Source organism: Lithobates pipiens, unplaced genomic scaffold (genome assembly GCF_037356315.1).
Source record: "Lithobates pipiens isolate NorthernLeopardFrog02 unplaced genomic scaffold, aLitPip1_a1.2 Scaffold_19, whole genome shotgun sequence".
In the NCBI taxonomy this organism is placed as follows: domain Eukaryota; kingdom Metazoa; phylum Chordata; class Amphibia; order Anura; family Ranidae; genus Lithobates; species Lithobates pipiens.
The window spans coordinates 56,832,585-56,859,008 of NW_027507764.1; the positions used below are offsets into that span (position 1 = coordinate 56,832,585).

The 26,424-nt window shown below is 44.8% G+C and overlaps 1 protein-coding gene across 1 annotated transcript in view; it reads right to left on the bottom strand.

Annotated features, from left to right (window-relative positions):
- The window catches only part of LOC143995984 (putative acyl-CoA dehydrogenase 6), a 179,638-nt gene that overhangs the window by 82,516 nt on the left and 70,698 nt on the right, over positions 1 to 26,424 (bottom strand). Inside the window, exon 5 of the mRNA XM_077490774.1 lies at positions 5,597 to 5,726. Coding sequence (XP_077346900.1) covers positions 5,597 to 5,726 — 130 coding nt within the window. The remainder of the gene's footprint in view (positions 1 to 5,596; positions 5,727 to 26,424) is intronic.

Below are 26,424 nucleotides of genomic sequence, written 5' to 3' on the forward strand. Positions count from 1 at the left end.
GAGAGGACTATTGGGCCATGAGGCTGGTAATCTGTTTTAGTAGTAGGGAGATAATAGCAAAAAAGTCAGGCATAGAGGCAGAGAGTTGTACCCCTAAATATGGGAGGTGGTGCAGCACCCAGGTGAATGGCAGAGAGGATTTGGCTTGGTTGGAGTTCTGTCGGTGATAGGGATACATTGACAGCATTTGATTTATTTGGGATAACACATAGACCAGTGATGTGGGCAAAGTGGATCAATGTAGAAAGCAATCTGGATGCGGAAATGTGAGGGTAAGACTAGTAGGTCGTCTGCAAAGAGGTATACATTTTGATGGTGGCCTCCCAGTTCTATTCCCTTGACATCTGGATCCGATCTGATCAGTAGTGCTAAAGGTTCAATGAGTAAAGCAAATAACATTGGGGAAAGGGGACAACCCTGTCTAGTGCAGCTCTGAATGTCAAACATCGCCGATTTGTAACCAGCGTAATTAATGTAAGCCTGCAGGCTATTATATAGAGAGGATACCCAAGACAGGAAGTGATCCCCAAAACCCCAGTGCTTAAGGGTGTAATGTAGATATAGCCAGGCGACTGAGTCAAATACTTTCCTGATGTCAAGAGATAGAAAGCATGTCGGGATGCATCTGGATTTGGCGGCGTGGGAGGGTAGGAGGAGCGTGCCTGACATTATTGCCAGTTTAACGAATTGGAACAAAACCTGGTGTATTACTTGACCTATATCGAGGTTTAGGAGAGAGATGGAGCAATAGCTTGTCCAAGAAGAGGTATCTTAATTAGGTTTGGGTAACTTAGAAATAATAGAGGCCAGTGTTTCGGATCTAAATGAGTGTGCGCCTAGCAGAGAGTTGAAGGCACTTGTAAGCATAAGTTTCAAAATGGGTGAAAATTGCTTATAATAATAGGTTCAAATCGTATTTTACCTTTTAAAACTAAAATCAGAAAAAATGAAAAATAGTGACGCTTAACTATAAATGAAAACTATCTCCAAGAAACATGACAATTAAATGGTATGAACAACATGTGTGAGAACAACAATTGTATCACCCTGTGATAAGTGAACCAAATAAATGTGTCACAGAACAAACAAAATTAAGATAAAGTTCATGAGAGTGTCCAAAAGTATCCTTTGAAGTAATGTCTCACCAAAGTGATCAGTGATTCCACCCCCTTAAGAAATGCACTCACGGGCTCCCAATGCCTGCACTTTCGTATCAGGCTTAAGCGCTTATCAGCAAACAGCAAGTAGTGAACCGTTGCTCCAATCATCCATTGTGCAAATTCAAATATTCCACATGTAAAATAATAAAGGTGCTCCAATAGTGTAAAACCGTATGAATCAATTTATTAAAACACAAAAACACTTCAACCTTTACACTCACATTTCACAGTTCAAAAGACAGCAAATAGATATCAAAGTCACAGCAAGGCTCACTCCTGAACAGCAAAAACTTTGGACTGTGGCCATGACGGACCCGAGGTGTGCGAGCTTGTAAGCGTTGTTCTCACCCTCTCCTCGGTGCCCAGACACAGATGCAAATCACCACTTTCCTGTTCAGCTCCAATCACTGCACATTACTGGTGATGACTGCTACACAGCTACGCCCCCCTTATAATAGGTTGCCGAAAACCCGCGGGGCCTAGTCTTTTATAGGGTTTCAATACTTTAATGACCGTTGTTACTTCTGTGTCTGCAGTAGGATTCTCAAGTAGATCCTGTTAATCTTGGTCAAGTGTCGGAAGGGAAATACAGGCAAAAAGGGCATCTGCATTAGCAAGGTCAAATTCTTGAGAGGGTAGAGTAGAGTTTGGCGAGGTTGGAACAAAACACTTCAAGTATTTTAATGGGATTACTCGTGTACGTATTGCAAGCTGTTTTTAAGAGTACGGACATTGTGGGGTGGTGATTCGCCCGCAATGTGCGTGCCATAGGTGTGTTGAGTTTATTGGTCTTGAGAAAGGCTGTGTGTTGGCGTTTGCAAAGAAGTTTGTCTGCAGAATCGGTAAGGAATAAGTCAAAATTGAGACAGGCTTTATCTAGGTGTGAGTTGGTAGTGGGATTAAGGTTGGACTGAAAGGTCGTGTGGCATGCATTGAAATTTGCTTCTAGTTTTTGGAAGAAGGTCTTGCGGTCATGCTGCTTGTTGGATCAATTTGCCCCTAAAAAACAGGTTTATGGGGTTCCCATAATGTCAGTGCAGGAGTATCGTTGGTATTGTCGGTAAGATAATCTTTAAGAGCTATTTCTATGTCTAATCGGTGAGAGGGGTGGGAGAGAGTGGTATTATTGATACACCAAGATGTATCTTGTGCTGTAGGTATTGGAGAGACAATTGTGGTGCACACTGCACAGTGGTCTGTCCACGAGAAGGGAATGATAGTAGAGGATAAAATCTCGGATCATGCTTGCTGCTAGAAAGATGTGGTCAATGCGAGAAAAGGATTTATGTGGGTGAGAGTAATGAGTGAACCACTTCCTAACGGGGTTGACTTTGCGCCAGGTGTCAACTAAATTGTATTTGGAAAGTAGATATTGGAAAGTCAGTTTAACCAGGCTAGAGGATGGGGCTGGAGGAGATTTATCTAGGAATGGGAATATTACTTGGTTAGAATCTCCACAAAGAACTACCGTTCCAAATGTATGCTTATCAACCATCTGGAGAAGGTGCGACATAAAAGTGGTCAGGCGTATGTATGACACAATCGTGATCGCAGTATCCGAAATATGTCCCGTAAGGATCAGGTACCTACCCTCAGGATCCTTGATTTGCGATGTGAGGGAGAATGGTGTGGAACGATGAAAACCAACTAGGGTTCCACGTTGTTTGGTTGAGGCTGAAGCCAAGTAGAATTTTGGATAGGAAGCACTGGGGAATTTTGGAGAGGAGTTGTCATTAAAATTAGTTTCTTACAAGCAAATTATATGGGAATTGGTGGACGCAACGGAGCGCAGTGCCTTGGTGCGCTTATGTGGGATGTTGAAACCTTGAACATTCAAGGAGAGAACATTTAAGGGGGCCATAACATTAATTCGTCAACTATATTGAGGATATATCCAGGGTAAGGAACAGCTTCTACCATGGGGAGAAGAAGAGAGAGGAGGAGAAATACAGTAGCAGAAAGAGGAAAGAGAACCTGAAGTGAGACAATCAACAGAAATGCTGAAATAAAACATAACAGAAGGGTATTCCCATAGAGGCTCCAGGAGCATGGTCAACATCAGGAACCTGCATAATAAGGGTAGAGAGCCAAGGGTAGCAAATGGAGGAGAAAGAAATTCCAGCAGGAGAACAGCACCAGAGGATAAAACAAAGTAAGCATTGTGAACATCAGCATGGCAATATTAGTAGAAAAAGTCAACATATATCTAACCTAGTGGATCTAATCAGTGAGTAGAACTGAAAGTTATACAGCATAGGTAGTAGATTTCAGTAACACTTAACTTAGGGCTGTAACATAAATACCCTTTTATACCAGGTTGTGGGTAACCTATATGGAAGGTAAGCAACCCCCAGTCTATCTAAACCATAGTGCCATATTACTCTATAACATTAAAATGGTGGTACTCAGGAACCGCAGTGGTATTGTGAAAAAAAGAAAAACAACAAACATAAAATTTAAATTAGTGAGAAAAAAAAAGGGCGGGGGGGTGCATTTGAAGTAATAGGGCCTCCTGACGATGGTGTCAACTTTTGGCTCATCAGCTGCATGCCAATCAGGAGAGGCCGAAAGGTGAGGTCCTGAGTCCAGGTAATCCCAGGCTAGCTGTTTCATCAGGATTGGTGACTGAAGAAAAGATTAAGAATAAATTTGTGCGGGAATGTATCAAATGCGGACAAAGGAGAGTTAAACCAATCCCTAGGATCAGTGAAAGGCACAGGGTATGTCCTGTTGTTAAATGTATGAATGTGGTCAGTCCATCGAGTCTTTGTGGGTGCTACAATGTTATCAAAATGGCCGTGTTTGTAAAGGCTTTGATGGGGGTGGCCTGGGTGATCTTTGCCAGTATCCATGGATTTTTGGGGGGAGCAGGAGGCTTAGCGTCTGCGAGATGTGTCCTTCTGAGGGGACTGCTCGAGTAGGCCCCAGTCTGTACGGCAAACGTTTTTGGTTTCCAGAAAACGTAACGAGAAGGGGAAACCCCAATGATAAGTGATCTGGTGACGCTGCAGGATTTGGAGGGGAGGTTTGAGAGTGGGTCTCTTGGCCACTGTGAGCTGGAAAATGTCTGCAAACAGTTGGTAGGTATGACCTTGAAAGGTCAGTGTGTCCTTGCCCCTGTCTGCTGCTAGTAGCTGCTTCTTGGTGTGATAGTAGTGGAACTTCGCTATTATGTCGCTAGGTGGGCCATTGGCTTTGCGGGCAGATAGGGCCCTGTGAACCCTGTCCATTTCTAATCTTTCCACTGGAATGCCAGGCAGCAGTTCTTGAAATAAGGCCAGCATGGTAGCTTGTAGATCAATCACTGTTTCAGGGATCGTCCTGATCATAATATATGAGCGTTGGCCCCTATTCTCCTGATCTTCTAAGCGTGATTGCAATACCAGATTCTCCTCTTTAAGATTCTCAAACTCTGTAATGTAATCCTGTGTGTGGTTTTCCAGCTCATCTACCCTGGATTGTATTGTAGAGTGAGTGCTGCCTGTGCCAGTCAGACTCACCAGTATCCTCCACAAGCTTCTGGGCTTGCAGCTGAGAATTGGCAGCCGTGGCATGCTGGGCTGTGAATGGGGAGCCAGCGCCATCTTGGCAGATATCCTGGCCAGCGCTTCTTTAATGGTGCTGTTCTTCAGCTTCGTTCTGGAGCTTCCAAGGACCATAGCCATGAGTTCGGCATGTTTCCCGCTACTACAGGTATCTGCGGGTGACGTTAGGGCAGCCACCGACTGGGATGGGCTCCGGTATAATTCTCCCTGGAGCAGAGCTCTGAAATGGCATTACCCCTCCGTAGGCTCCGCGCATGCTCCCCCCCTGCAGTGATAGCATTTCTTACCAACTACTAGGAGAGAGGTTGAGGAAGCAGATGTGTGTCCAGTGCCAGACTCTGCCCTCAGATAACCAGCACAGACACAGTTCCTGCACACACAGAAAACTGAGCTCAGGAACTACTGCTGCTCTTTTAATATAACGTTATCACAAAGGTAATGCTCTAGGTTGCCATGCCCTCTGTAACTTGAATTTGTAATGGTGTAGCCAATGCCTGGGTAAGTAAAATGAGCATGGGCTCTGTGGCGAGGTGGTGGTAAGGGGTACACACTGGGATCCCAGCTACCTAAAGCAGGCAGACCACTCAAGGTTGCTGCATAGAGCTGCCGGGAATGGAGAGGCCTCCCAAGACAAGGTGTTCCCCTGACAATATTGAACGACGTGATTGTGAGCAATAAAGAATGGCCTGGGTTACTGACCCTCCTATTTCTGAAATATGTGCGAAATGCCCTTGCAGGATTCTGAGACTTGGATGAACCTTCTGGAAGGGGCATTACAAGTGGTATATTAGTAATTCAGCTTTAAACTATTCATACAAATTGTAATATTGTTAATCAAGCTGCAACTTTATGTGGCTTCCAGAATAAGATTAATCATTAATTTGCCATTACCTTGCCAATGCTGGGGTAGCCATGTCAGACTGGACTCCTATGGCCATGGGTATCCCACCACAATTGATATTTCCAAGTTCTTCTGCAATGGCAATGCTGTATGAAAAGTCCAAACCCATTCCACCATATTCTACAAACACAAGGAAAATATTCATTCATTTACTTATTAATACATCTGATAATTAATGTATTGGTTCATTTATTAATTCAGTTATTCATTAATTATTTCAAATTGCAGTGGCCATTTTTCTACTAACAGTAAATGTTCAATAACAGCTTAAAATTCTATCAAACAGTAAGTCACACAATATGGTTATTAGTAAGCCTTGTAGTTTAGTTTAAATGAACATGTGCCCAGACTCTGGATATTAAAGAATTTACAGAATCTTAACAAGCAGTAAAACCGCTTTGGCAAATCTCTCACTGACCAATGTGGCTGCAGACACTGTTGTGTAATTCATCCTCAAACTTCACAATACAGACTCTAAAAAAACAGCTCCTCTTATTTTCTATGGAGATTGGAGAGAGAGCAGAATTTCTGTACCAGGCACTGTAAGCTGTCAGGAATAGAGTGAAGGCCTGTTCCCATTACAAGGCCATGCAAATGAGCTTCAATGCAACTTGCATGAACATTTGGTTCAGGAAGCATTCCACAATTGAAGGTGTCGTTCACGGAGCTGTGTGGCGTAGTGAAGGTTCATTGGGGTGCCATTCAGAACGCATGTATACCACATGCTTCTTCAATGCACACATGTGAACTGACTTTAGAGTCTCTGCTGTAAGCTTTAAACCGGTTGTAAAGGTTTTTTTTTTTGTTTTGTTTTTAAATAACAAACATGTTATACTTACCTCCACTGTGCAGCTCGTTTTGCACAGAGTGGCCCCGAACCTGCTCTTCTGGGGTCCCTTGGGGGCTGTCTCGGCTTCCCCCCACAAGTACTTCTCGAGTTCATGCGAGCTCCCTCGCATTGTGAGGAGTGCTTGCGGGCACGCTCTCGAGATACAGCCAGCGGCTATAGCCGCTCACTGTATCACTCGGCCCTGGCGCGCCGCGTCATTGAATGTGATTGACAGCAGCGCAAGCCAGTGGCTGCGCTGCTTTCAATCCATCCACTGGAACCAATCAACGGCCAGGCTGAGTGGCGAAGACAATGTCGGGGGCGGGCGCGGGACTTTCGAGGGGTCAGGTAAGTAAAAACGGGGGCGCTGGGGGGGGGGGGCAGCATTGTCTGATGTTTTTTCACCTTAATGCACAGAATGCATTAAGGTGAAAACATTTTTTCCTTTACAACCCCTTTAAGTATAAATTACTCTACAGTGCCTGCAGCTACAGAGGTCAGTGGGGGGTTATGTACATTTTTGAATATATGCAGGCTGGACACATGTTCACTTTAGCGTGGTTCTAAAGGCAGAAAATGTTTTACCTTAATGCATTCTATGCATTAAAGCGGAGCTCCACCCAAAAGGGGACACTCTGCTCATTTGCCCCCCCCCCCCCCGCTGTCACATTTGGCACCTCTTGGGGGGGGAGCAGATACCTGCTCCCACGTCTGCGTTAGATCACTGCAATCAATGTCCGGTGATCTACACAATTTTCAGCCCCTCCTCCTTCCCCCCGCTGTTTTCTGGGAGATGCCCAGGTCTCAGAAGACAATGGGACCATTTAGGAACTCCTCTTTAAAGTAAAAAACCTTCTACATTCAGCTCCTCCCGCCAGCCCCCTAAAAACTTATCTGAGCCTGATCTTGATCTGTTGATGTGCACTAGAGCACAGGCTCTCTCCACTCTCTCCCCATTGGCTCAGACACAGCAGTAGGAGCCATGGGCTCCAGGGGCTGTCAATCAAAGCCAGTGAGCCAATGAGGAGAGAGAGGGGGCAGGGCTGAATGGACACACAAAGCAGTGGCTCGGCTCGGTTGCCCCTACAGCAGGTTTCTTGCTGTGGGGCCACTCTGCAGGAGGAAGGGGACAGGAGTGCCGATGAGGGACCCAAGAAGAAGAGTATCGTGGCTGCTCTGTGCAAAACGCCTACACAGAGCAATTAAGTATAACATGTTTGTTATTTTTAAACAAAACAAACAAGACTTTAATATGACATTAATAAATTCAATGTTAAAAACTTTCTCCATACAGCTCCATCCCCCCCCCCCAAAAAAAAACCTTACCTAAGTCTGATCTAGATCCAGCGATGTGCACAAGAGCACAAGCTCCCTCGTCTCCCTCTCTCCTCATTGGCTCAGACACAGTAGCGGGAGTCATTGTCAAAAACAGCCAGTGAGGAGGGAGGGGGGTGGGGGTTGGCACTCACAAGTGCCCCCATAGCAAGCAGCTTGCTATCGGCAGGGGGGGGAGGAGCCAGGAGTGCCAGCAGGGGGCCAGAGAAGAGGAGGATCGGGACTGGTCTGTGCAAAACTAGTTGCACAGAGCAAGTGTAACGTGCTTATTTAACCACTACAATACAGGGCACTTTCACCCCCTTCCTTCCCAGCCCAATTTTCAGCTTTCATCGCTCTCGCGCTTTCAGTGACAATTGCGCGGTCATGCTACACTGTACCCAAATGAAATGGTTATCATTTTGTTCGCACAAATAGAGCTTTATTTTGGTGTTATTTATTCACGACTCCGTTTTTTATTTTTTGCGATATAAGCACAAAAAAAGCGGAAATTTGGAAAAAAAACAATATTTTCTTTTTTCTATTTGAAAAGAAATCCAATAAAATCAAATTTTGTCATAAATTTAAGCCAAAATGTATTTTGCTACATGTTTTTGGTAAAAAAAATTCTGTTAAGTGTATAATAATTGGTTTGTGTGATCAGGGACATATGTACGCAAATGATCATGTACATATGTGTGCAGGTGATCACGTACATATGTGTGCAGATAATCATTGGAACATGTGATTTTAGTGGGACATATGTGGGGGACTTGTTTTTATTATTGGGGACATGTGTTTTTATTATTGGGGACTTGTATGTTTTGGGGACATGTGTGTTTTGGGGACATATGTGGGGACTGTGTTTATACTGTGTGGTGTGTTGTGTGTTGACACTAGACTGGTGATCAGTGAGTAAAAAGCTGTAAAAAAACAGCTCATACTCACTGATCATCAGCCGGCTGCAGCGATCTGCTCTCCTCTCCTCAGCGATGACTTCCGTGTGAGGAGAGGAGAGCCGATTGCCTAGCAACCGGCTGTTTGTTTACATCACATGACGGCCGTGATTGGACACGGCCGCCATGTGATCAGGAGGGCCAATCACAGAGCCCTCCTGCCGATCTGAGATGTGCCGTGTCCGGGTGACACGAGCACATCGGAATCGCGCCGCTGCGCGGGCACACGCGCGCGCGATCCCGCTACTTCTGAAGGACGTTCCTGAACGTCCTATCAGAAGTAGACGGCTCCCACCCGGCCGTATATATGCATTGGCCGGGTGGGAAGTGGTTAAGGAAAAAAAAAACCTGCCTTTACAATCACTTCAAAGCCTCCAACTCCAACCAACATTCTCTTGTTTAGTTTTGGAAAAACAGGTTTGGGGAAAAGGTTATCATTAAAGCGGGAGTCCGCCGGGACTCCGCGTTTTTTTTTTTTTTAAAAAGCCAGCAGCTACAAATACTGCAGCTGCTGACTTTTAAAATAGTGACACTTACCTGTCCAGCGCGCCCGCGATGTCGGCACCCGAAGCCGATCTCTAGACCGTCTCTCGGGTGCTGCCGCCGCCATCTTGGGTATGGGAATCAGGAAATGGAGCCTTTCGGCTTCATTTCTCGGTTCCCTACTGCGCATGCGCGAGTCGCGCTGCGCAATAAGGACGGTCCCCCCTGCCTCTGGGATCTGTGTGTTTCCCAGCAGGCAGCGGGGCACTTGCGGAAAGGGGCGGGCACTTGCGGAAAGGGGCGTAATCTACGCCCCTTTCCGCAGAGAGCTATCCCAGAAGTGGGTGCAGATACCTGTACTGTACAGGTATCTGCACCCCCTCCCCCCTGAAAGGTGCCAATTGTGGCGCCGGAGGGGGGGAGGGTTCCGATGAGCGGAAGGTCCACTTTAGGGTGGACCTCCGCTTTAATGTCAGGTTTTTATTTAGGTCTGTGACCTCAGTTGGCTTCCTGTCCCTGTAATGCCCATATAAAAATGGGAGACTGGTCACAACCATAAGACACAGACAGCAATAAAAAAACATTATCAGAAGATCCCTTCTCCAATCTACTAAAAATGTTTTTTTTCTTAAAGAGGAACTGCAGTCTGCTCACATAATTGCGAATAAAAACATCTTTGCCATTCTGAAGCTTCCCTCTAACCACTTTGCTATATTATTTTATATATACTGTGATTCTGTACTTGCCAAATATGCTGCAGATATCTCCCTCTACTGAGTCTGGTTGCAACCATTTTAACTGTGGGCAGCTGAAGCTGCTGCCTGTTCACTCCCTGGATTTACACAGACACACAGAGGCACCTACAGCTCTGCAGCTCTCATTGGCCCTCTTTATGACTCAACCCCCCCCCGTCCCCCTTTCCTGGTAAACTCTCACAAGAGTGAGTGAGAGAGAGAGAGCTGTGCATGATGTCATAACCATAGGCCGTGCCCAACCAGTGGCCCGGGGAGCCCTCTGATGTGGCCCGCGACCTCCTGCTCTGGGATAGAATAGAATGAATACTGTTATTAAAAGTCAGTTTATTACTAAAAACACAGTGTATATATGGGCATATCTGTTCTGCAGTGGTTACTGGGCTGCTTTCAAACTGATGCGCAGTTGCAGAGCAGTTTACCTGCGGGTTACCTGCACCGATCCATAGACTTCTATTATTACCTGTGAGTTTGGTGAGCTTTCTGAAAGTGCACCAAACCTGCAGAATATAATAGAAGTCTATTGCAAACTGCAGGAAAGCCAAAGGTACAGTGTATTGCACACGCGGTGCGGGTAAACCGCAGCGCATCAGTGTGAAAGTGGCCTTGGTCCCCTTTCACACGGTCAGTCCTACAGTTCGACCAATTGGACCCTCCATTCACCTCTAAGCAGTGACAGACATAAACCGACTTGAGCTCTACCTCCAATACGATCCGCTAAAAAGTATTGTGGGCTGCGTCTGTGTCCGTCCTGCAAATGCAGCGTGGACACGGACATGCCATCCATCCGCTCCACTCATTGTGGCGCGTGACCGATTTCCAAGCCGCTAATGAAAAACAAGAAACAGGAAGTGGGCTGTATAAGGTATTTACTGGCGAGAAAACAAAATGTTTTACTATCCAAAAGGTAAAACAACAAGGGCAGAAGATTTAATAGATGGAAAGATGAAAAGAATGACTGAAGTTCCGCTTTAACCGCTTCAGCCCCAGAAGATTTTCCCCCCTTCTTGACCAGAGCATTTTTTGTGATTCGGCACTGCGTCGCTTTAACTGACAATTGCGCGGTCGTGCGACGTTACACCAAAACAAAATTTACGTCCTTTTTTCCCCAAAAATAGAGATTTCTTTTGGTGGTATTTGATCACCTCTGCGTTTTTTAATTTTTTGTGCTATAAACAAAAAAATAGCAGCAATTTTGAAAAAAAAGCAAGATTTTTTACTTTTTGCTAATAATAAATATCCCCCCAAACATATATATACATTTTTTTTTCCCTCAGTTTAGGCCGATATGTATTCTTCTACATATTTTTGGTAAAAGAATAAAAAAAAAACACAACGCAATAAGTGTATAGTAAAGTTATAGTGTCTACAAAATAGGGGATAGATTTATGGCATTTTTATTATAATTTTTTTTTTTATTAGTAAGGGCGGCGATCTGAGATTTTTATCATGACTGCGAAACTATGGCGGACACATCGGACACTATTTTGGGACCATTGTCATTTATACAGCGATCAGTGCGATAAAAATGCACCTATTACTGTGTAACTGACACTGGCAGGAAAGGGGTTAAATACTAGGGGGCAATCAAGGAGTTAAGTGTGTCCTAGGGAGTGATTCTGACTGTGGGGGAGGGATGGGTTACCACTGACATGACTGCGATCACTGTTCCCGATGATAGTAGATCTCTGTCATGTCACTAGGCAGAACAGGGAAATGCCTCGTTTACAAAGGCTTCTCCTCGTTCTGCTGCTCCGTGACACGATCGCGGGACACCGGCGGACATCTAGTCTGCGGGACCCGCGGGCACGGTCACGCTATACACAAACAAAGTGATCGCTTTTGATTTTTTTGTTATTCCAATAAATTTTAGACATTGAACTAAGCTGATCAGATTGATGTAGGCAATGTTACCAGACATTCAGAGCGACCGGTTGCTCAAATGTGTAACGTGTGCATTCATAGGTCACCCAGAACAAAAAAAAAAAAGGGGGACAGAATGGTAAATATAAATGAGACAATAAAGAACGCACATCCTCTGTGCCAACAATCGGTTATAAAGGTGAACTTGCACATTAATTCTCTGTATTACCATGGGCAATCATGATGTTCATAAATCCCATTTCTTATTCCTCTTGGAATAACATATGTCAAGTTTATTTTCTCCTCAGCAAACTTTAGTGTGATTTGTTATGTCCCTTCCGTTCACAGTATGTTAATAGCTGCGTGATACAAATACAGTAATTGCCTTCTGGGTGAAAGGGAAAAAGAAGAGGTCGTGACATTTCCCGGAAAAGTACGGTGTAAGGGAGAAGAGAGAGCAAGAAGACCAGACAGTTTCATAGGTCTAATCATCCATTCTCAGATTGAGGTCAGTCAGCCCTGAGACTAACGTCTCGATTTTTTCTCCTCCGTGGGTCTTAGCGTGGCACCTGCCACCCCGGGAATTGGACATGAACGAAGATGACAGCTTTCTGAAGTGCCAGCGTATTTAATTAGCTCTATTTAATACAGCTCGTGAATGATAAGATGATCATCTAAATGGCTAAGTGACACCCAGTTAGAGATCATTAGCCTTTAGGGAAAGTTCTAGCAAAAATAAGATGCTGAGAGACTCATGCAATTAACTCCTTCGGGATGCAACATAAGCCACACATTCATATAAAGGTCACATAGAGAAGAGACAAAAAAATGTGTTTCCAGGGAGCGGTACTATTGATGCTACACCTTATGCCGCGTACACACGGTCGAACTGTTTGATGTACTTAGTCCGTCATACAATCCGACGGACAATCCGTCGTACTTTCCACTGAACGGACTTGACCACACACGGATACCCAAACAGTCCGACGAAAGCTTGCGCGATGACGTACAGCACGTACGACGGGACTAGAAATAGGAAGTCCAAGACACAGCAAAGCCCTGTAAATCCTTTCTGGGCATGCGCCATTCTTAGTCCGTCGGACTAGCATACTGACGACCGTATTGTCCGCTGAAACCAAAGTACGACGGAAAGATTTTTGGAAAAAACAAAATTCTTAGTACTCCGGACTGCACGCTGAAAAAGTCAGCTGAAGCCCACACACGAGCGGATTGTCCGCTGAAATGTGTTTCAACAGACTAAGTACGTCAAACAGTTCGACCGTGTGTACGCGGCATTACAAAGACATGTTGGACAATCTTATGCTTCCATCCTTGCGGTAACAGTACAGGGAGACCCATTTCTGTTTCATCAAGACTAAAATCAAAAAGATGGAGGTACTCCAAATAATCCACTAACTAAAGCCAACATCCCAACGATTAGAAATTCTCCAAAAAATTCCCCTCAAAAGGGCGGGACTTTATAGGCATGAACTGTGAGACTTACAAAGGTTTATAAAACCATATGGTACTTTTATTTTAACAATTTATCAAAAAACACAAAAAAAAAAAGAATCTCAATGTATTCAAATGTGAAACATAATTTCATACAACCATGTTGTTTGCAGCAGTGTGTACATATCATCTACATTGCATATTAACATATACAAAAACGGATGGATAAATAGTGTGCATTCGATGTAGCCTACGCATTACAGAGTTTAGTTATACTCCTTCTTCAGGGATCATTCGTTATGCACGTTATCTGTTCAGCCTTGAAGTGCCCAGCTGCAAGTGGCTACTCTCTGGGTAGATTTAGAGACTTTGTTATGTCTGCAGTTCAAGGTGCCCTAGTTCTTCACCCGTACCCTCTGTTCCTATACGAGACTGTGTTATTGGATGTTATCACTGCAAAATAAAACCTTCTAAAAGGACTTTATTGGTGTCAGCGTCCAAGTTGTTTGGTATCAACCCTGGGAACCCCTAGACATGGAAGAACAAGCCAAGCGGAGGTAACCGGTAAGCCCAATAAGTTAAGGCCGCCCTACAAAGGGTTATGGCCGCTACACTTGCATTTCCTGTCTTACCCTATTTATCCATGTTCCCCTTTTGTTTGTATTATAGTTAGTTTGCTAGTTAGGTGTTCTGTCACTTGATTCACTGTTGATGTATATGTTCACTTTTGCCTTGTATACTGTTTGCTGGTGTTAGATGGGTTTTTGCTAAATTATTAATAAGACTCCATTAATGCTTGTGCAGTTTTGGATGGGGGCGACTTGGATGTGACTTGTTGTCCCTCTGCAAAGCCACTGTTGCATGAAAAACATTCAGGTATGGACTTTCATGCAACCTTTGAGGGTTAAATGGACCTCAACCTGCAAAAAAGTAGTGAACTACTTTAAAGTCGCTGTTACTTTAAATCACACTTATATTAATGGTTATCATTGGAAAACATGGGGAACTTAAGTCTCTTGACTTAGAAAATGGCCCCTGTACATTTTGGGGGCGACTTCAGAGCAACTTGCATTGACTTCTATTACAGAAGTTGTTTGAAAAGCCACGCTGAAGTTGCGCTGTATGGGGCAGATTCAGAGTCGGGCGACTTTGAAGCCACCCCAGTGTGAACCGGCACTCAGAGGTTTGTTAGAGAACCTTAGTGAACAAACAGCATCACAAAGGCCAAGGAACACACCAGACAGGTCAGGGATAAAGTTATGGAGAAGTTTAAAGCAGGGTTAGGTTATAAAAAAATATCCCAAGCTCTGAACATCTCACAGAGCACTGTTCACTCCATCATCCGAAAATAGAAAGAGTATGGCACAAATGCAAACTTACTAACCATGGCCGTCCACCTAAACTGACAGGCCGGGCAAGGAGAACATTATTCAGCGAAGGATCCAAGAGGCCCATGGTAATTCCAGAGGAGCTGCAGAGATCCACAGCTCAGGTGGGAGAATCTGACCACAGGACAACTATTAGTCGTGCTCTTCACAAATCTGACCTTTATGAAAGAGTGGCAAGAAGAAAGACATTGTTGAAAGAAACCCATAAGAAGTCCCGTTTGCAGTTTGTGAGAAGCCACTTGGAGCACACAGCAAACATGTGGAAGAAGGTGCTCTGGTCAGATGAGACCAAAATTTAGCTTTTTGGCCTAGAAGCAAAACACTATGTGTGGCGTAAAACTAACATTGCACATCACCCTGAACACACCATCCCCACCATGAAACATGGTGGTGGCAGTATCATGTTGTGGGATGCTTTTCTTCAACAGGAAAACTGATCAGAGTTGATGAGAAGATAGATGGAGCCAAATACAGGGCAATCTTAGAAGAAAACCTGTTAAGAGTCTGCAAAAGACTTGAGACTGGGGCAGAGGTTCACCATCCAGCAGAATGGAATGGTTTAGATCAAAGCATATTCAAGTGTTAGAATGGCCCAGTCAAAGTCCAGACCTAAATCCAATTGAGAATCTGTGGCAAGACTTGAAAATTGCTGTTCACAGACGCTCTCCATTCAATCTGACAGAGCCTGAGCTATTTTGCAAAGAAGAATGGGCAAAAATGTCACTCTCTAGATGTGCAAAACTAGTAGAGACATCCCCAAAAAGACTTGCAGCTGTAATTGCAGTGAAAGGTGGTTCAACAAAGTATTGACTCAGGGGGGCGCCATAGAAATGTACACCACACTTTTCACATATTTATTTGTTAAAAAAAAAAAAATTGAAAACAATTTATCATTTTCCTTCCACTTCACAATTACGTGCCACTTTGTGTTGGTCTATCACATGAAATCCCAATAAAATACATTTATGTTTTTGGATGTAACATGACAAAATGTGGAAAATTCTAAGGTGTATGAACACCTTTTCAAGGCACTGTATGTGCTGCCCATACTCATACAGTCACTATGAGATTTGTTTTTTTTTGTATTCTGCAAACAGCCTGGTTGATCCTGCTGCTCTTTATCTCCACCTTCTGTTCATGTCCCCAATTCAGCTAGGGATTTTGCAGCTGTGCTGGCAATGCTGCACATGCTCAGTTTTCAATGAGTTTCTATGCTAAGCATTTCCTTCCTATCACATCTGAGCAGCCCATGTGACTACAGAGGCACACATGGGGGCATATACACAGTGGCAAGTGACAGCCCCCTCCCTCCCTCCATGCCCACTAACCAGCTAAACACAATGGGGGTGGGATATTACATGTGGATTAAAAGGAGAAGTAGAGCCAAAGCTCGTTTGGTTGTACTTCTCCTGTGGATCACAGGAGTGCAGTTAATTTTCAGCAGCTGAAGCCCGCTGTCAGCTGATGTCACAGAGCCGGTCCAGGTTAAGGAAGGATTGTGACCATGTGGTCGGGATCTGCCCATGTGCCTGGAGCGGCACCTGGCTCAGCCTCTCAGCAAATCTGCCGAGAGCCTGAGCTGGCCACTCCTGCCCTCTCCACAGCTCAGCGCTCCAGTGAGCATGGGAGGGCAGAGCAGAAAATGGTGACTGACAGTCACCAGCTCTCTGCTTACAGAGCTATGAGAACTGAGCATCCGGATGTGTGTAATCGCTCAGTTCTCAATATAAGATATAAGTGAAAAAAAAAAAAGAAAACTGAAAAAAAATGCATATTTTCTACTTTCTGCCATAAAACATATATAATAAAATCAAATTTTGGCATGAACACACATTAATTCATAACAGCTTTGTTGACATTGTGATCATGTGGTCGCATAGCTGAGTATCTATGAGTACCATAGCTGTGATCATAGTGAGTACCGGGTCTGCAATCCGCTGTGTCCCCCACACTCCTAAATCCGGTGCAGGCACATGACGTACATGTATATGATTGTGCCTGCAAATGCGGACGTATATGTTCTGTGGCAGTTCGCAAGTGGTTATCACCATTCCCATTAGGAACTGCGTTCAACATTTAAAAGCTGGGAGGTGAATAGTACTTCAACTGCTTCCCAACTGCACAACTGCATAACTTAGTTATACAGCGGCAGAGCGGCTCTCCTGCGCTGGATCACGTACCTAGTACAGGATCCATCACTTCCGGGCAGGGGGTGCAGCCGACACCGACAGCCAACGCCACGGCTGTGCTGTGATTAGACACAGTACAAGCCAATCAGAGGGTGACGGCCAATGGATGTCCACCAACACCTGCTGATCATTGAGGAGAGAGGCCAGACGGAACTCTAAAAAGGCTGAGCTCTGACAGGAGGAAGTGATAGATTTTCTTTCCCTGCAAAGCAGAGAATAAAATCCAACACATCCTTTAGTAAAAGCACCTTACAAAGTGCACGTTGCTAATAAAAAATAAACAATAATAAAAAAAGAGTAAATAAAAATTCCAGTATATATACCATTGTCTGTAGACACTACTACTTTTGTACAAACCAATCGCTTATTGAGTTTTTTTTGTTTTTTTTTTTTACCAAAGACATGTAGCAGAATACACATTGGCCTAAATTGATGAAGAAATTAGATTTAAAAAAATAAAATATTGGATGTGTTTTATAGCAGAAAGTAAAAAAAAAAAAAAAAAAAAAAAAAGGGAAATCATGGCTAAAGGGATGCAGACCAAGCCACTATCCTCATTAGAGCCCTGCAAGTGCAGCAGCTGACTGATAATTATAACACCACTCCCATACAGATTCACTTTACCCATGGACACAGACAAACACAGATATTTCTTCACAATATCAAAAAGGTAGGAATATACAACAAAGTTTGTTAAAATTCCTGCAATGTACATAGATCACCCAGAGGGGGATGTTTGTTTTCCCACCAAAAGTGGAGTTACTCTTTAAAGGGAATCTGTTCTGCAATGTCAGGGAAAACACTACACACAGATGGAGTTTATTTCCATATGGTAATATATGTAAGGCAGTGTGATATTATCCATTTCCATCACCACATCTGTGCTTCATGAGGATACTTTTTGATATAATCTATGGTGACTTTTTATATTTTATTGGAAAGTTTTTAAAATAGGTAAATGCCATACTGGGATACAAAGACCCCGGCTGCACGCAGCAGACAAGGCAGCCAATCAGCTGCCTTTCTTTTGTCATCTCGCCGGAAAACATTTTTGTGCCTTCCTAACAGCTGCACAATGGGTAATTCACAAACTTTGGAAAAAAAAAAAAGATAATTTTTCAATCCGGCTGCAAGAACATGTTTCAGCGGCTCAGAAAAAGTGATTTGCAAATGTCACAGAGAGCGAACAGTCGGTACTCTTGACTCGAGAAACTATTAATGTGAAAAGGAAGCAGAGGCTCGAGCTGTGGCAAGTTTTCTAAGCTGGAAAAAAGAAAGTGGATGACATATGAGATGATCGAAGTGTCACAGGAAATGTGCAGACACTCTTTCCTAGGGTCACTAAGGGCCTGGTTAGACATGCTGTTGGAGGGGGGCTGTTAAAAACACGTGGTTGAGCCGTGATTAACCACTTGCCTACTGGGCACTTAAACCCCCCTCCTGGCCAGACCAATTTTCAGCTTTCGGTGCTCTCACACTTTGAATGACAATTACTCAGTCATGTAGTACTGTGCCCAAATGATTTTTTTGTCCTTTTTTTCATACAATTTGAGCTTTCTTTTGGTGGTATTTCATCACTGGGTTTTTTATTTTTTGCGCTATAAATGAAAAAAAAGAGCAAAAATTTTGAAAACAAAAACACATTTTTCTTAGTTTCTGTGATAACATGTTGCAAATTATTATTTTTTCTTTATAAATTTTGCTACATATCTTTTGTAGAAATAATACAAATTAGTGGATATTATTTGGTCTTTGTGAAAGTTAGAGAGTCCACAAGCTGTGGTGCAAATCATAAAAAAATTGATCACACCTGATGTACTGGTGGCCTATCTCATTTCTTGTGACCCTAATGCCCTGTGCACACGACCGGTTTTCCCGTTGGAATAAACTCTGAAAGTTTTTCGGATGGAGTTCTGACGGAATTCCGCTGAAACTGTCTTGCGTACACACAATCACAACAAAGTCCGACCATCAAGAACGCGGTGATGTACAGCACGTATGATGGGACTAGAAAAAGGAAGTTCAATAGCCAGTAGCTTCCGTCTCATACTTGCTTCTGGTCCGTCGGAAAAGCATACAGACGAGTGGTTTTACCGATAGGAATTCGTTTCGTCTGAAATATTTAGAACATGTTCTATTTCTAGGTCCGTCAGAATTTGATGTAAAAAGTCCAATGGGACATACACACGATCGAAAAATGTTAAATGTAATAGGTTATTTCTCTCACATGGCATGTGTATACCACAAATTACATCCCAAAATACATTCTTCTCCTCCTAAGTATGGCGGTACCACATGTGAGACTTTTTCACAGCCTGGCCACATAGAAAAGCCCAACATGCAGGGAGCACCATCAGGTGTTCTAGGAGCATAAATTACACATCTAACTTGTTGACTACCTATTACATTTTGAAGGCCCTGGAGCACCAGGACAATGGAAACCCCCACAAAATGACCCCATTTTGGAAAGCTAACACCTCAAAATATAATCTATGCCCTTGTACACACGGTCGGAGATTCCGACAACCAAATCCGTCGGAGTAATTCAGACGGATTAATTCCGGAAGAGGTCCGGAAGTGATGTTGCATACACACGGTCGGAAAGTTGTCGGAAAATCCGATTGTACATAACGTGATGAAGTTATTTCGTTACGACGGGACTACGTTCAGGCTAGTAGCCAATAGCTTTGGTCTAGGAATTTGATCTGAGCATGCGTGCCACTTTGTCCGTCGGAGTAGGCTACACATAATCGGAGTATGTCCGATCGGAGCATTTTGTCGGAAATTTTACCGGCAAGTTGGAAAAGTTTGTCCGTCGGATATTCCGACGGAAACAGTCCAATGCAGACCCCACACAGTCGGAATATCCGACAAAATGGTCCGATAGGAAACATTACGTCGGAATCTCCGACCGTGTGTACAAGGGCTTAGAGGCACAATGAGTCTTTTGAACGGTTCATTTTTTTGGAAAATGTGGAATCAGAGGCAATCAAAGAGTTAATTGTATGCTTAGCCAGTGCTTGTGCACTGTGGGGGAGGTGCTTTTACTAGGGGACGACATGGATCCTTGTCCCTGCTTTGCAGCAACATAGGATCAATGCTTTCTCTACTTATTTACATAGGCAGACCGCCGTTCTGCTGGATTATAGGCGGGTGCCGGAACATAGATTCCCGCCACTTGGCTCCAGCTGTGTATGGTACAGGGCATCTGCATTCCCCATCTCAACACCTGGCCTGTGTTTTAAAGTGAAGAAATAATCCTGTACAGCCATAAACCACCAGTTCACCCGTCTATGTGTCTCCTTCTTTTTGGGCCATCCATTTCAGGGGAGCATGGTCAGTTATTAAATCAAACTAGCGCCCTAACAATTAGTACCTTAGCGCATCTATGGCCCATTTTATGGCTAAACATTCCTTTTCAATGAATGCATACTTTTTCTCATGGTCATTGGCTACCTGCTTAGGTACACGACAGGGTGTTCTTCGCTATTGTGTACCTGTGACAATACTGCCCCGATACCTACATCTGATGCATCTGTCTGAACCAAAAAGACTTTTGAGAAATTGGGGGGAGTACAGTACTGGCTGTGCACAAAGCCTTCTTCAGGACTTGGAAAGATTCCTCTGCTACTGGGGACTATTTCACCATTACCAGTCCATCCCTTTCGTAAGGTCTGTCAGTGGGGCAGTTATAGTTGCAAAATTCAGCATAAACCTTCTAGAATACCCTGCAATCCCAAGAAACGCCCTGCTTCTTGTTTGCAGGATGTGGCCACTCCTGGATGGCTTCTATTTTATTCACTTGTGGTTTAATGATTCCATGGCCAATGGTGTAGCCCAAATACCTGGCTTCCTATAAACCAATGGCACAATGTATGGATTCACCGTAAAAACCATCTTGGAAGAGAGAATCAAGGACATCCTGGACAGGGGGCAAGTGAAACTCCCAGTCAGTGCTATGTACCACTATATCATCCAGGCTGCTGCATACTGTCGGTGAGGTCTTAGGGTTCTGTCCATGGCCCTCTGAAATTTTGCAGGGGCATTTTGCAACCCAAAAGAAATTTACTTATACTAAAAGGAACCCCCCGGGGTCACAAACGCAGTCTTCTCTTTGAAATAAATGATAGTAACTCTGGTCCCCAACCAGAGAAACATCAAACACAGAGGAAGCAAGCGGACTATTGCAGTGCAAAATTAATATAAAGATAGTAAACAATTGATCTAATCTCTCCGGAAGACCTTAGGTCTTATATACTGAAACTCCCAGTCTCAACGAAGCTCGCTGTCTCTTTGCCCTGCCCCTTTCCCCTCCTGTCCCTCCTTTCCCCCCCTGTCTGCCTTTCCCCACACTACTTTTCCCCACCTCTTTACTTCTTTCCCATCCTATCAGGCCTCTCTTGGCCTTCCTACGTGCTAACAGGCATCCTGGTTCACTAATTTGTAACCGCTGCACATTAAGGGTTCCATATGGACCTTGTCCTATCGGTCAGGCTCACCGTAGCAGACTTAGCATTAATACCCGCCCTCCCCCGGTACTGGACGCAGCAGGTTCCCATAAGGGCGCCCAGTCCAGGGAGTAGGATACCCGTATTTATATTACATGCTTTCTACTGTGAATATAGATGGGAACCCCAATATGCTACATGTCTGTAACAGTATGCCTTATCCTATCCTTACCTGCAAAGTTTATACTGTGTTTAACATTGTTGGACCAGCCAGTCCATTGTCGGACACCTGGCCCTGTTCCTACCTTGTTTTTTTATTGACTTTACAATCTTTAATTGCCTATATTCTGACAAAAAGATTAATAAAAACTTATTGAACCTAAATATTAAATTAAAGGAAGGATACATTCAAATGCAGTATATAGTAAATTGGAAAATTTGATGTTCTGTGCAGATTCTTTTGCTTCAGATCTCCTATGACTGCCTTATCTGTTTACCTTGCAGATGCTGAATACACACTGTATGTTGGGTTTGATGTCTACTGAGAAATAACGCATTGCATAGACATTATCTTTATTGCTTTGCTTCGTTCTTTTTGTAATGAGAAAATTCAGTACTAAAGAAAACAATCATTCGTAAATCATTTTATTTTTCAAAATGAAAATTAAATACACTATAAAGATAGTAAACAACAATTTGTATCTATCTAGTTTATTTATGTTGTCTTCATTTGTAGGCCATCGTTATAACCCCCCAGTCTTCTCTTTGGCGCTACCAGTCAGGGGTGTTTGCCAATAACCTTTTGTCAAGTCCAAAGTGGTCAAATAGCAGGCCTTGCCAAGTCGGTCTATAAGTTCATCTACCCTGGGCATTGGGTACGTGTCAAACTTTGTCACTGCATTAAGCTTCCTGAAGTCGTTACAGAACCTCCAAGTGCCATCCGGTTTTGGGACTAACACGATGGGGCTAGACCAGTCAGTATTGGATTCCTCAATGACATCTAGCTCCAGCATCCGTTTAACTTCATCACTGATGTCCTTTCTGCTAGCTTTGGGAATTTGGTATGGTTTGAGCTTGACGCGGACCCCAGGTTCAGTAACAATATTATGCTGAACCGCTGATGTCGTGCCAGGTAATCAGGGATCAAAGGGGACCCAGTACCCTTAGGCATTACCTGGAGGGACCTCAGTTAATGCCAGTCTATCCATCCAGGGCTTTAACAGGTTTATGTGGTAAATCTGTTCGGGCTTCCTTTTACCTGGTTGATATACTTTGTAATTGACCTCCCCTCCCCAGCTCTTTCAGTTACTTTGAAGGGACCCTGCCACTTAGTCAGGAACTTGCACTCAACAGTGGGAACTAACACCATGACCCTGTTACCAGGTAAGAACACAAGGAGTTGCCCCCCCCCCCCCCCCCCGTTGTATATTCTCTGTTGGGCTGCTTAAGCCAGCAGTAAGTGTTCTTTTACCATCAGCATGATTGCTGCAATCCTGTCCTGCATTTGAGCGATATGCTCAATTACACTTTTTGTGGGGTGTCTTCTCCCCCTCTCAGGTTTCCTTGGCTATGTCTAAGAGTCCCAGAGGGTGTCTCCCATAAAGCAACTCAAATGGAGAGTACCCCGTAGAGGACTGGGGAACCTCCCTGTGGAAAGCATCAAGTATGGAATCAGGAAGTCCCAGTTTTACCCCATCTTTGTCAACCTTTGTTAACATATTCTTTAATGTTTTATTGAAGTGTTCCACCAAGCCATCAGTTTGAGGGTGGTACACTAACTATGTCACCTTAAATAACTTGTACAACTCCTTAGTTACTGGTGAAATAATTGGGGTGCCCTGGTCTGTAAGGGCTTCCTTAGTGATCCCAACCCGACTGAACACCATGAACAGCTCTTTGGCAATGTTCTTAGCAGATGCAGTGTGTAAGGGAACTGCCTCAGGGTAATAGGTAGCGTAATTCAGGACTACAAGAATATGCGGATGACCCCGGCCAGACTTAGGGATGGGTCCACCAGGTCCATGGCGATCCTCTCAAAGGGCACTTCAATAATTTGTAAGGGCACTAAAGGACTTCGGAAGTGGGGTAGTGGGGCTGACATTTGACATACAGGACAAGATTGATAATAAGTCTCAATATCTTTCTGTATCCCGGGCCAATAAAACCTACGCAACACCCTTTCTGTGGTTTTCTCAACCCCTAAATGACCTCCTAACAAGTGCCCATGGGAAAGTTCCAACACCATCCGAATGTATGGCTTAAGCAACTATACAAAATGGTATCATTCTTTTTAGATACACGATACAGTAAATACTCATTGCTGCTGAAAAAAGGAAAACAGGGCCTGTCCCCTGTTTCGGCAGGTACATCATTAATCACTACTACATTGTCTCAGGCCCTGGCAAGGGTATTGTCTTTTCTCTGCTCGGTAGCAAAGTTTTCCTTATGCACACTAAGGTCAGCATACGTAGCCTCAGAGTCAGCAGATGTCTGTCCACATTCACTGGTTGTGGGGACTTCCTCAGACTCATCCAGTTCCCCGAGAAGGGAATACCTGGGACAATCCAGAGATGAGTCCCCTGAACCCACATTGTCGGTGCCAACCAGGAGTTCTGGCTCTGCCACTGAGTCAGTTACTGCGACCGGGCTGAGACGATCCCACAGTTCCCAAAACTTAGGGAAGTCCCTACCAATGATGGCCTTGTGTACCAAGTGAAGCACAAGTCCGACCAGATGGTACACCGTACCCAAGTCAGTTTTAAAGTTAGCAGTGGCTATAGGATACTCCCAGGTACTCCCATGTACACAGATCACAGCAACTTTTTTAGCATAAAAAGTCACAGTTTTAACCATCTCAGCTTAAACCAAAGTCACTAGACTTTATGAGTCCAACAATGCCATAATAGACTCATCATTCACATTTGGCACGTGTTTTCCTACACTTGGCGCTGCAGCGCATTAAACAGCAGCAAACATAGACGGTCTTCTATAACATACATCACACTGCATGGGTTCATTTGTCAATGGACAGTTTGCTACCACACGTCCCAGTTCGTGGCAATGGAAACACATGATGTTGCCCCAGTTTGGTTTGCTGACAGGCAGTGGCTTCCCCCCCCCCCCATCTCCTTGCCATGCTTACCACCCACTTCCCCAGGAACAGTCTTACCGGTTGCCTGGGGAGACCGTGGCTTTTGGGTGGAAAGTCCGTGCAGCTGTAGGGGTGGTGATCAGGCTCTCTGCAGCAAAGTATCTCTCCACGAGCTCCACCAGGCTGTTTGCCAACTTGGAGTCTCCTTGACTCACCCACTTCTGCAGGGGAACTTGTAGTGACCTCAGGAATTGGTCCATGACCACACGCTCCACTATTTGTGGTCCAGACAGGGACTCCAGCCGGAGCCATTTCCACACCAGGTGGATTAGGTTGAACATCTGCGATCTTGGGGGCCTCTTGTCTTGGAAGAACCAGCGGTGGACCCGCTGTGCTCAAACTGCCAAGGTGACACAGAGTCACACCAAGATTTCATGCTTGAGCTTTTCATAGTCTCCTGCTTCTGCCGACTCCAGATCATAGTAGGCCTTCTGCGATTCTCCAGAAAGCAAGGGGGTGACTAGTCCTGCCCACTGGGTTTTAGGCCAACCTTCCCTCTCAGCTGTGGGACAGGTAGCAGGTACAAAGCTCCCTGGGATAAGCAGTCTTTCCAGCACAGATACCAAATCCAGTGAAGTAGTGACAATCAGTGCGGTGTTTATTTGTGATATATACAAGTATATATACAGGTGCTGTACAGTGTCTCAAAAACAAATACCGTGTTTCCCCGATAGTAAGACACCCCTGATTGTAAGACGTATCGGGAGTTTCAGAGGGGTCGGCTAATATAAGCCGTACCCCGAAAGTAAGACATATGTCTTACTTTCGGGGAAACACGGGGGTATTGCCGCCTCCAGTGGCGTACTAAGAGTGGGGCGGGGGGTGCGGGCCGCACCGGGTGCCACACCCTGGGGGGGTGCCAGGCCAGCGCCCTCCCCCTCCGACTGAAGAGACAGCACCGTTCTGATCAGTCTCGGGCAGCGGCTGTCACTCACAGCCGAGCAGAGTGAAGCCGCCTCCCCCTCCTCTTGTATGGCTACACAGTGCTGTCCATGAAGGAGAAGGAGGGGGAGGCGGCTTCACTGAAGCCGCCTCCCCCTCCTCCTCCTGCTCCATACACAGCACTGTGTAGCCATACAAGAGGAGGGGGAGGTGGCTTCACTCTGCTCGGCTGTGAGTGACAGCCGCTGCCCAAAACTGATGAGAACGGCGCGACGCAACCACAGAGAAGGGGATTATTGCGCCAGGTCCCGGATCACTGCCGACAGGTGTCACTGGCTGTGTCCTCCCGGTACAGGTCAGTGCTGGTCATACAGAGAGAGACCAAGGAGGGGGAGGGGGAGGGGGGGTGTGAAGAGATTCTCTGCAGCTCTTATTATGTAACCGCAAGATGCAGCTGAGGAGGACTACAAGTCCCAACATACCGGGCTGTGTGGGCTTACAGTTCTCCTCTGCTGAGCATAGCAGCTTTGTATGCTTGGACTTGTAGTCCTCCATAGTGCAGCCTTGCATGCTGGGACTTGTAGGCCTCCTCTGTAGTACAGTGCAGCCTTGCATGCTGGGACTTGTAGTCCTCTGTAATGCAGTGCAGCCTTGCTTGCTGGGACTTGTAGTCCTCTTCTGTAGCGCAGTGCAGCTCTGCATGCTGGGACTTGTAGTCCTCTTCTGTAGTGCAGTGCAGCCTTACATGCTGGGAGGTGTGGTCCTCCTCAGTAGTACAGTGCATGCTGGGACTTGTAGTCCTCCTCTGTAATGCAGTGCAGCCTTGCATACTGGGACTTATAGTCCCCTTCTATAGTGCAGTGCAGCCGGGGACCTGTGGCCCTCTATAGTGCAGAGTAGCCTTATACTGTATACTGTATGGGGCTGTAACCCTATGGGAGACTGTGATACGGAACCACAAGCAGTGCTTATACCGTATGCTATATTTTAGCCCCTAGACATGAGCGCTTCCGGTTCCAGTGGTAAAAGGAAGAGTTACACCGTGGAGTATAAAAAAGCGATTGTCGAAGAATCTTAGGGCAAAAATGTAGTGCAGTTCTGCAAGGAGAAA